This window comes from Cherax quadricarinatus, chromosome 32, assembly GCF_038502225.1.
Source record: "Cherax quadricarinatus isolate ZL_2023a chromosome 32, ASM3850222v1, whole genome shotgun sequence".
NCBI classification, from domain to species: domain Eukaryota; kingdom Metazoa; phylum Arthropoda; class Malacostraca; order Decapoda; family Parastacidae; genus Cherax; species Cherax quadricarinatus.
Window position 1 is genome coordinate 6,006,473 of NC_091323.1, and position 12,060 is coordinate 6,018,532.

The 12,060-nt window shown below is 41.4% G+C and overlaps 1 protein-coding gene across 1 annotated transcript in view; it reads right to left on the reverse strand.

The window, feature by feature from the left end:
• Nucleotides 1–322: 322 nt before the first annotated feature.
• The window catches only part of LOC128690173 (uncharacterized), a 94,113-nt gene continuing 82,375 nt past the window's right edge, over nucleotides 323–12,060 (reverse strand). The window contains exons 35-41 of the mRNA XM_070090433.1: nucleotides 4,020–4,123; nucleotides 3,745–3,899; nucleotides 3,547–3,668; nucleotides 1,427–1,537; nucleotides 1,188–1,346; nucleotides 846–1,010; nucleotides 323–547 (exon numbers count right to left, since the gene is read on the reverse strand). Coding sequence (XP_069946534.1) covers nucleotides 392–547; nucleotides 846–1,010; nucleotides 1,188–1,346; nucleotides 1,427–1,537; nucleotides 3,547–3,668; nucleotides 3,745–3,899; nucleotides 4,020–4,123 — 972 coding nt within the window. The 3' untranslated portion in view covers nucleotides 323–391. The remainder of the gene's footprint in view (nucleotides 548–845; nucleotides 1,011–1,187; nucleotides 1,347–1,426; nucleotides 1,538–3,546; nucleotides 3,669–3,744; nucleotides 3,900–4,019; nucleotides 4,124–12,060) is intronic.

The following is a 12,060-nucleotide window of genomic DNA, read 5'->3' on the forward strand; positions in this document are numbered from 1 at the left end:
GATAGTACTACCATGGGTTTAAGACACTCCCAGTTTGGTTTACCTTGAAGACAGATTATCTTCCCTCAAACTGTTTACTAGAGTAGCTCTTTACAGAGTTAATCTAGGTATATTTTTGGGGACGAGGTGAACCAGTATAAAGGCAGAGCATGGGTTCTAGTATTTCGGAAAAAAAAGAACCATCTTTAAAGTACTATATCACATTTTCAAAGTTAAAGTACGTTCACAAATTAATTTCGTGTAGGTCTGACCTGCCAGTTCATAGACATTGTTTTCACAAAAATTAGCTACTTTACTGAAGGACATTTAAAAAAAAAAAAAACGAGTTCATACATATTTATTAAAAATTTATCAGATTGCCACAAAAAGTTTAAGCGAAACTTTTCAAATTCTACAGCAACAAGTCAGGAGATACGCCCTTCAGGTGGACTTTGAATCTCTCAAGACCACGACTTGTTGACACTACTACGAATGTTTGTCTCTCCACTTCCATAATAAGCACAGAGTAGGGATCCTTTACACGAATTTTGTAGAGTAGGATGAAGCCCTAGAAGTGAAAATTGTTTAAGGGAAACCTAGAGGTTTACAGCTAGTACATATTATATTGGTCTTGCATAATTTTAATGCATATCTCTCCCTCCCAAAAGTTGAAAATAACAAACTTTACATTAAACTGTAAATAAGAGGAAACTTCGGTTTAGAAAATACTTAAAAATTCAAAAAGTTAAAATTGGCATATTTTGATACAATAAATTTTTACCTTGCTTTTTTTTTTTTTTTTTTTTTTACTTTGGTCAAAATAGTCTTAAATACTAAAATTATAATACCGCATTTTATCCGCTTACCTCACGGTGAAGATATTCATAAACATATAGACTGTCTTCATAATTAGACAATAGTAGTAGATAAAGCGTGTCGTCTACATGCAACACAGCCTGATCTACCACACCATATGCAGCAAGTGACTGGTATGCTTCAAAATTCCTGGTGTTCATGTTATACCGGAACACCTGCAGAACAAATGTAATGCCTGTAATTACCAGTGCTAAAGTTTGAAAATTTATTGCCGACGGTATTCTTACGATTATGAATCTCATTCAATTTTTTCTGCTCTGCCCTCTAGGGCATTTACTGATAAGTTTATCAAGTTTCAAATTTACTTACACTACATTTAAGAATGTACTTACTAGAACTTTTGTAGTGTATTTCAGGCAGTCTCTGAACGCTGGAGAATCTGCCAGCTTAAGCTGTGCCAGAGTAAATAAGGTTTCTTCAAGAGGCGAGACTGTCTGCAGGAAGCTGACAGACGATGTGTGATCCGCCACGTACTCTGCCACCATGGTGAACTAGCCAAGAAAATTAGATATGTATATTTACACTTTATTGTTGCTTAAAGATAAATTAATGAAGCGCAGCTGATAATTACCATTTGAGTGGAGTGGCTCCAAGTGAAGAGTTGTGAGGTGGTAGTGTAAGGAGCAATGGTGTCGTCAGGATCGTAAGTATTTGCAACAAACAGGAACCAGGTGTTGTCAGTCTGCAAGAAGCAACTATTACAATCTAATACACAAATTTAGAATGAAGATGCTGGGCAACCGACTGATCACTTTTGAAAACGGCACGATTTTCCAAAACAATGTTTTGCAATTAAGAGCTCTTGTAAAACCAGTGCATGGGGGGGGGGGGTTAACAACCCATGGTAAGAGTAACTACTAGACTAGAGCATCAAGCACTTTAGTGTACCATGGAAGGTCACATGACATTTCCGGAGAAAGCGCTGATCTACAAGATAGTTACTGTCAGCAATTTGGTCCTATAAGGTTCATTTAAGCCTTTCTACTGCTAGGGAATTTAACACTTTAAAAGATTTTACGTGTCAAAAGTCCTATTTACAAAATTTTCAGTGCCACAAGCATAGTAAAATTGTAGACTTAATTCGTCATAGGGAAAGAGCAAACTAGTCATTCAGTGCGTGGGGGAACTAGCGTGACCCCTGGGTGGCGCAAAACCTAGGGATCAAGAACTTTCATATATTTATAAAATGGCAGGCAATAAGCAACATTTTGGTAGCCTTTTACAGTACGAGAAAAAAAATGTAGATATTTTTCTTGAAACAAAAAAAAACTTCCAAATTTAAGCGCATAAAGTCTTTTTAAATGTACTAAGATAAGATAAATTTACACTTGTAAACAGTGAAGGGATCAGTGTCAAATACGTGCACTTCAAGTTTCTTCCTACCAGAGCAACACAGCAGACTGTATATCAGTAATACAAGATAAGCAGAGTACACTGTTATGGTCCCTATGAAAGCTGCAGGCTGATGAACCTACATAAACATAAGCAAAGACCTGTTCTGGGACTGGTCGTGGTCCCATCCAGGCAAGATCATACCTCTAATAGAACAAACTTGTCCCAATCCATTGAAGTGTATTTGCTATTTGTGAAATCTCGCATATTGCAAGTGTTCTTTGTGTACTCCAATGCTTAATATAGGTATACAATTTTCTTGGTTATTTTGATGAACAATGTTCATTAAGAACTGCCTTTAGCATTCTATGGAGTGATCATGGCCTCGCGAGCCATACCAGTCACTAAAAATATATCCCCACTCCACAAAGGTGGCAGTAAAATCCAAAGAATTACAAAGATAGCACTAAAGTTCCACCAGCATCAAAATCTTTTGAAAGATCTTAGAAACAAGATAGCAATGCCCTTGGATACCCATCAGTTACACAACTCTGGGCAGGACGGGTTTAAAGCAGGTTCCTCCTGCATGTCCCAGTTACTGGACCACTATTACATAGTCTGATGCTATGGAGGAGAAAAAACGGATTTACTATAGACAAAATAATCGCACTTGTCGAAAGTTATATAATAATATGAGTAATAAAACAGGAAAAATTGGTAGATGGATCTAACTTCCCAACAAATATAACTAATAGTAAACTAAATTCAGAGGCCGCTACAGTAACAAAGCTGTTCAAGGCACAATACTCTCCCATCCTGTTTATCAGAAAAGCCAAAGCACCGCGTCTTCCTTCCTTCTATGACTACTATGAAGTTTGTTCCACTCATCCACAACTATTACCAAACCAGTCCTTTCCTGTATCCTTCCTTGAATCTGAATTTTTTCCAGCTATCAACCATTCCTGAGAGTCCTGTATGCTAGATATTTTTAGCAAGCTGTTTACATACCTTTATAAATTCGAGTTTTCCATTTATATACCTCAATCATATCCTCCCCCCCTAATAAAACGCCTTTGTGAGACCCTTTGCTGTCTTCAAGGCGCTGGACAGGCACCTGAATTCAGTACCTGCTAGCTGGGCTGTGGTTCATGTGTGTGTGCAGCCAGCAGTAGCAGCCTGGTTGATCAGGCCCTGATCCTCCGCGAGGCCTGGTCACAGACCTGGACGTGGGAGCATTGACCCCTGTAACCCATTCTAGGCATACAGCATGTTATATTAGCCAATTTAAAATGCAGATTGAAGATAGGAATAACGAGTCAAACCTCAAGGGTGAACAGGTTTAAAAATTAAATTACTTACAAAAGCCAAGTCAATGTCAACAGCTTCCTTGGCAGATTTTATGCTCCATGTTTGTGTAATTTTCTCACCACCTTCATCGAGCTTCAGCACAATTGTCAACGAGTTTTGGGTGCGATCCATTCCTGTAAATATGGGAATAATTAAAGAATATTTACTAGTTAATTTTAGTTCATTTTAGGTTACTTACGGAGTTCTTACCTTCAAGAACATGCAGCATGACGACCAAGTAGTTAATCCCACTAGAGACAAACAGGCCAGTGTCTGACACCATGCCTTCAGTTTCATACGAAGCAATGGGTGGGCTGTTTGCATAATACATATCCACTTTTGTTTTTGGTATGCCAGTTTCACATCTATGAAGTGAAAAGCCATATTAGGGACGTATCTCAGAGGGGCACCACTGGAAAAGTAGTTAATTTTCATTTGTGGCTATTATAGTTAAAATTTGTTTATAGGAAAAAGATGATACTTACTGTGAATAAATAGCCACGAAGTGCTCGTCATTCAAGGGGTAATTTATAATATCGATTCTTAGTCCAACTTGAGCGACTGCTTCCAGTCTTGTGTCTGGCATCACCTGTGGAAATGCATCATTGCTTTGGTATTAAGTTAAAGGTTATATTTACAATTTGTAGGTAGTAGGTTGGTAGACAGCAACCACCCAGGGAAGTACTACCGTCCTGCCAGATGACTGAAACAAAAACCTGTAACTGTTTTGCATGATGGTAGGATTGCTGGTTTCTTTTTCTGTCTCAAACACGCTAAGATAACAGGGATATCTTGCTACTCCTTACACTTTGGTCACACTTCATAGACACGCACATGCATATATATATATACATACATCTAGGTTTTTCTCCTTTTTCTAAATAGCTCTTGTTCTTTTTTATTTCTTCTATTGTCCATGGGGAAGTGGAAAAGAATCTTTCCTCCGTAAGCCATGCGTGTCGTATGAGGCGACTAAAATGCCGGGAGCAATGGGCTAGTAACCCCTTCTCCTGTATACAATTACTAAAAAAAAGAAAAACTTTATAAAACTGGGTTGCTTAAATGTGCGTGGATGTAGTGCGGATGACAAGAAACAGATGATTGCTGATATGAATGAAAAGAAGTTGGATGTCCTGGCCCTAAGCGAAACAAAGCTGAAGGGGGTAGGAGAGTTTCAGTGGGGGGAAATAAATGGGATTAAATCTGGAGTATCTGAGAGAGTTAGAGCAAAGGAAGGGGTAGCAGTAATGTTAAATGATCAGTTATGGAAGGAGAAAAGAGAATATGAATGTGTAAATTCAAGAATTATGTGGATTAAAGTAAAGGTTGGATGCGAGAAGTGGGTCATAATAAGCGTGTATGCACCTGGAGAAGAGAGGAATGCAGAGGAGAGAGAGAGATTTTGGGAGATGTTAAGTGAATGTATAGGAGCCTTTGAACCAAGTGAGAGTAATTGTGGTAGGGGACTTGAATGCTAAAGTAGGAGAAACTTTTAGAGAGGGTGTGGTAGGTAAGTTTGGGGTGCCAGGTGTAAATGATAATGGGAGCCCTTTGATTGAACTTTGTATAGAAAGGGGTTTAGTTATAGGTAATACATATTTTAAGAAAAAGAGGATAAATAAGTATACACGATATGATGTAGGGCGAAATGACAGTAGTTTGTTGGATTATGTATTGGTAGATAAAAGACTGTTGAGTAGACTTCAGGATGTACATGTTTATAGAGGGGCCACATATATCAGATCACTTTCTAGTTGTAGCTACACTGAGAGTAAAAGGTAGATGGGATACAAGGAGAATAGAAGCATCAGGGAAGAGAGAGGTAAAGGTTTATAAACTAAAAGAGGAGGCAGTTAGGGTAAGATATAAACAGCTATTGGAGGATAGATGGGCTAATGAGAGCATAGGCAATGGGGTCGAAGAGGTATGGGGTAGGTTTAAAAATGTAGTGTTAGAGTGTTCAGCAGAAGTTTGTGGTTACAGGAAAGTGGGTGCAGGAGGGAAGAGGAGCGATTGGTGGAATGATGATGTAAAGAGTAGTAAGGGAGAAAAAGTTAGCATATGAGAAGTTTTTACAAAGTAGAAGTGATGCAAGGAGGGAAGAGTATATGGAGAAAAAGAGAGAAATTAAGAGAGTGGTGAAGCAATGTAAAAAGAGAGCAAATGAGAGAGTGGGTGAGATGTTATCAACAAATTTTGTTGAAAATAAGAAAAAGTTTTGGAGCGAGATTAACAAGTTAAGAAAGCCTAGAGAACAAATGGATTTGTCAGTTAAAAATAGGAGAGGAGAGTTATTAAATGGAGAGTTAGAGGTATTGGGAAGATGGAAGGAATATTTTGAGGAATTGTTAAATGTTGATGAAGATAGGGAAGCTGTGATTTCGTGTATAGGGCAAGGAGGAATAACATCTTGTAGGAGTGAGGAAGAGCCAGTTGTGAGTGTGGGGGAAGTTCGTGAGGCAGTAGGTAAAATGAAAGGGGGTAAGGCAGCCGGGATTGATGGGATAAAGATAGAAGATAGAAATGTTAAAAGCAGGTGGGGATATAGTTTTGGAGTGGTTGGTGCAATTATTTAATAAATGTATGGAAGAGGGTAAGGTACCTAGGGATTGGCAGAGAGCATGCATAGTTCCTTTGTATAAAGGCAAAGGGGATAAAAGTGCAAAAATTATAGGGGGATAAGTCTTGTTGAGTGTACCTGGTAAAGTGTATGGTAGAGTTATAATTGAAAGAATTAAGAGTAAGACGGAGAATAGGATAGCAGATGAACAAGGAGGCTTTAGGAAAGGTAGGGGGTGTGTGGACCAGGTGTTTACAGTGAAACATAAGTGAACAGTATTTAGATAAGGCTAAAGAGGTCTTTGTGGCATTTATGGATTTGGAAAAGGCGTATGACAGGGTGGATAGGGGGGCAATGTGGCAGATGTTGCAAGTGTATGGTGTAGGTTACTGAAAGCAGTGAAGAGTTTTTACGAGGATAGTGAGGCTCAAGTTAGAGTATGTAGGAAAGAGGGAAATTTTTTCCCAGTAAAAGTAGGCCTTAGACAAGGATGTGTGATGTCACCGTGGTTGTTTAATATATTTATAGATGGGGTTGTAAGAGAAGTAAATGCGAGGGTCTTGGCAAGAGGCGTGGAGTTAAAAGATAAAGAATCACACACAAAGTGGGAGTTGTCACAGCTGCTCTTTGCTGATGACACTGTGCTCTTGGGAGATTCTGAAGAGAAGTTGCAGAGATTGGTGGATGAATTTGGTAGGGTGTGCAAAAGAAGAAAATTAAAGGTGAATACAGGAAAGAGTAAGGTTATGAGGATAAAAAGATTAGGTGATGAAAGATTGAATATCAGATTGGAGGGGAGAGAGTATGGAGGAGGTGAACGTATTCAGATATTTGGGAGTGGACGTGTCAGCGGATGGGTCTATGAAAGATGAGGTGAATCATAGAATTGATGAGGGAAAAAGAGTGAGTGGTGCACTTAGGAGTCTGTGGAGACAAAGAACTTTGTCCTTGGAGGCAAAGAGGGGAATGTATGAGAGTATAGTTTTACCAACGCTCTTATATGGGTGTGAAGCGTGGGTGATGAATGTTGCAGCGAGGAGAAGGCTGGAGGCAGTGGAGATGTCATGTCTGAGGGCAATGTGTGGTGTGAATATAATGCAGAGAATTCGTAGTTTGGAAGTTAGGAGGAGGTGCGGGATTACCAAAACTGTTGTCCAGAGGGCTGAGGAAGGGTTGTTGAGGTGGTTCGGACATGTAGAGAGAATGGAGCGAAACAGAATGACTTCAAGAGTGTATCAGTCTGTAGTGGAAGGAAGGCGGGGTAGGGGTCGGCCTAGGAAGGGTTGGAGGGAGGGGTAAAGGAGGTTTTGTGTGCGAGGGGCTTGGACTTCCAGCAGGCATGCGTGAGCGTGTTTGATAGGAGTGAATGGAGACAAATGGTTTTTAATACTTGACGTGCTGTTGGAGTGTGAGCAAAGTAACATTTATGAAGGGATTCAGGGAAACCGGCAGGCCGGACTTGAGTCCTGGAGATGGGAAGTACAGTGCCTGCACTCTGAAGGAGGGGTGTTAATGTTGCAGTTTAAAAACTGTAGTGTAAAGCACCCTTCTGGCAAGACAGTGATGGAGTGAATGATGGTGAAAGTTTTTCTTTTTCGGGCCACCCTGCCTTGGTGGGAATCGGCCAGTGTGATAAAAAAAAAATAATAATTTACAATTTATATAGAAAATGGGGGTCATTAATTTGAAATTCAATGAATGTCTAAACCATTAATGTGCTATGTCTAATTTAGAAAACTTTTAGCATCTTTAACCTCTACTTCTCCTTCGCTCCTAGAAACTTCAATCTTCTGTGCAGGGAAGACTGGATATTTGCTACATTATGCCTAACACTAAGATACAACAAATTTCCATACATAGAGAAAGCCCGAAACTGGGACAAACAGGGTGGGCAGCAACCCGAGTATCTCTGGGTTGTCATGAAACTTGTAAACCATGCAAGTGCAGAGGGAAGTGGGAGGTATTATCAAGAGTATTCCCAGTGGAACAGAAGGGTTAGTGCATCGGAAAACTTTATGGATGAGCAGAGCAGAAGCACGAAAATAAATGGGAGACTCCCTATTGACTAAGAACGCCACTACCCATTCTCTAGTTCCCGCAGCAACACGAGCAGTGCCTGCAGACTTGGGGAAACCACCTTGCCCTACCCAGAATAGTCCAGGAACGCTCACCCAGAACAGAGCAAGGTTAGATAAAAGTGCCTATTTAGACTAAGCACAGGAGGTACTAGCAGTATTTAATAGATTGGTACTGTTAGCTAGTTAATGGAGCACTTGCCTCGTATCTAGTAGAGGTGGTCATCGGCAACAACCAATTGCCACAAAATATGGCCCTTGGCATTATTTCCTCCACTAGAAACACCTAATGTGCCGTGATGTGGTATACAAACCATTATTCGTTTGGGTAGTGGAACCATTTCCAAAACTGATGGCAGCACAAGGCGTAGCAGGAGTATGTTGAGAAAAGGGAAAAGGAAGAATCCTTCTCCCCACTGAAGGTCAAATAAAGGGATGGGAGAATGGGTCGATTGCTACTTTAAGAACTCGACGTTAAGTTAACCCTAGTACCGGCAGGAAACTCACTGTTATATTCCAGAAGTGAAAGGAGTCTGAGCATCGAACATAGAAAGGTTCAAACCTGGAGTTCTCAGCCTCAGACCACAGCACTAGCAGTTTTGTACTGAAAACTGTAGTCATTCAAGGCCGGTGTCTTACTGTACATCCAGAGACAACTTACCAGAGGCTTAACACGAGGCAAGGAATGAATCCTGCGAAGCGGTACCCTTGTAACAGGATTTAGTAAGCACAACGGGGAATCTGATGTGGAGCATGTGCCATCAAGCAGCTCTTTCTCTTCGCAAGGACAACGGGAAGTGTCTGGGGATCAAAGAATCCACATACTTTTAGATTACTCTTGTCCATTGACTAACAGCCCAAAATTAACTTGCTGCTCAAAGGGAAGGGTCACACGAGCAGCACATGACCTAGGACAATCTACTAAAGAAAAAGAGTAGTCTCAGTCTAACAGTGAAGTACGTTAGAAACAGCAGTTCGGCGATTTTGTCCTACATTGTTACAGACTGCCCCCCCCCCCAATGAGCAGATTGCAATGCAATTGTTAACATACAAGGAAGCCTCTACTCTTGTATAGAACCCACGGCTGTAATGAAGCTAATAATCTCTAAAAATTCTGCTCTAAAGGACCACTTCTCCCTGTGGGAGGAGGCCGGGAGGATTGAAGAGACAGGAGCCAATGATCACATCGTCTGTTAGCCCAGGTAGAGGAATCTGAGCAGACATCTACCAAATCTCAGTTTGCTGAGAACGCCATTTTGTCAGCCACTCAAATTCTGAAAAAGTCTGGCGACACCAGGACGTAGTAAGCCACACCAAGGATCAATTGTTGAAAGGAATTTGCGGAATTAAACTACATTGAAGACTCAAATATAAAACCAAAACGGTTTAATTTAGCATACACTGATGTCACACTGGATGGTTTTAAAATTATGCATGGCTACAGTTTACGAAAACCATTGCATTCTAAGTAAATTCCTTTCATTATGCGAAGCATTGGACAGTTTACTCAACTTTAAGATCCATTAAGTCATAGCGGGGCTGTTTTCATGATAAACCAAGCCACGGACTGCCCAGTACTGAATTATATTTAATTCCTAAGGCCTGAGAGAAGTGCTGTAACTTTTCAGAGACCATCCTCCCAGAGTCCGCGAGGGGATAATACCAACATCGCATACACCAATTTCTTGATTCCAGTTGACAGATTTGCCAGAATCCTCCACAATGGGTGAAGCTATAGTCTCTTGAAACCCTTGATTTTGGCCTAAACCGGAGTTACAGAAGCTTGTCTATGGTAATCTCCAGTCAATGCCTCTAGAACAGTAGGTAGTTTCTGGCAAGGCAGCAACAATGCTTTATCACCGAGGGGTCGGCTAGTCTGGTAATCCGAGGAAAAGTATATATAGCAAACTTGCCGAAATGCTTTGGACCGGAAGTGTTTCGGATTTTGTGACATTTTTAAATTTGCATCGATAAAATTGTCCGGGGATGGGACCCCCCCCCAAAAAAAAAGAAAGTTACGAAAACCAAATGCAGGTCCAGACTAAGGTCGAGTATCAGCAACTACCTTTGTTAACCATAATTTCTATGCTGCTTCGTGATCAACAGATCACACCTAAGATTTAGTTATTTAATGTCGTGCCTTTCCTTAAATTTTTGTAATCAACGTAGTGAATACTCAGTATTCGCTTCAAGATAGAGGTTATTGCTTTCTTGAGGCTCGGCACTCTGTAAAACACTATATGCTCACTCCCACGGTGATTAAGTCACTCCAATACACTGTCTAGGTCATTTTTTTACCGCATGCATTTTTTTCCATTCACTTTGTTCATCACTCATCAGGATAACTGAAGAAAGTCAGCGAGTCATGGAGGGACTCTTGTCAACACTAATCTTCCTGTACTGTATTATAATCAAAAGAAAACTGTCCTACAAAAACTATCAAAGCTGCAGAAATACAGGAAGTCACTGGGACAGTGACAGCGAAATGGCATTATGAGGGCCAGCAAGAGCCACCAAACTGGTCCGGCTGCCCGCCACCAAACTGGTCCGGCTGCCCGCCACCAAACTTTGTTCAGAGAGGTTATCAATTCAGCACTTCGCTATGTGGTGGGGGCACCGCTATCACAAATTATAAGTCTACCCGTAGAGGGTTTCAGAGGTTGCGCCCCCGCGGCCCAGCGAGACTAGGCCTCGTGGTGGATCAGGGTCTGATCAACCAGGCTGTTACTGCTTGCCTCGCACAAACATACGAACCACATTATTATAATCAAAAAGAAGCGCTAAGCCACAAGGGCTATACAGCGCTGCAGGGTAGGGAAGGAAGCGAGGGTATTGGATGGCAGAAGGGAGGAGGGGTGATCAGCAGGTTACAGAAAACAGCGGGGCAGGGGATAGTACGGGGGTAGAGGGTAGCAAGAGATTGAAGTAGAAAGGGATGAAGGTATCAGAATTTGTGAAGCAAGTCAGTTGTTGTCGAAAAGTCAATGAGAGTGTCTGGATGAAAGGTGAGTCCATCAGCGAGAATGGAAGGTAAAGAGAGCAGCGGAGCGAAGACGACGACAGACGTAAATTCTGCGTGCTCGTTGATAAAGTGGGCAGTCCAACAGAATGTGGCCGACTGATAATGGAGCTTGGCAATTCTCACAGAGGAGCAAGACGCCTCTCCACGAGATATCCACGAGTAAGACGAGTATGGCCAATGCGAAGACGGGAGAGAGTAGTCTCCCCACCTCGACACTGGTGATAAGACTGCCAGTAACCTATACTCGGTTTAATAGATTGAAGTTCGTTACCGAGCATAGTAGACCAACGTTGCCAACGGGTGTGAAGGTGGATAGCTATTGCAGCAAAATAGTCCGTAAATGGTATACCTCTATATGAAACTGGTAGGTCATGTACTGCTGACCGCGCAGCAGTGTCTGCCTGTTCATTACCCTGTATGTCAACATGACCAGGGACCCAACAAAAAACAATATCTTTATGCTTGGTAAAGATGCGGCGTAGCTAAAGTTGGATAGGGAGGACAAAGGGGTGAGGTGTATCAAATTTTTGTATAGCCTGTAAAGCACTAAGGGAGTCTGAAACAACCACAAATGATGACACAGGCATAGATGCAATACGGATAAGTGCTATAAGGATGGCATATAATTCAGCAGTAAAAATACTAGCCGAAGATAGTAAATGCCCTTGTACGACGCTGTCCGGAAACACTGCTGCGAATCCTACGCCGTCAGAAGACTTAGAGCCATCTGTGTACACAGCAATGGCATGAGAATGAGAGTGAAAGTGGTCAAGAAAAAGAGAGCAGGAAGCGACCGTAGACAGTTGGGTTTTCGAGCAAGGGAGGGAGAAAGAACAGACTCGAACAGCTGGAACTTCCCAGGGGGGTAG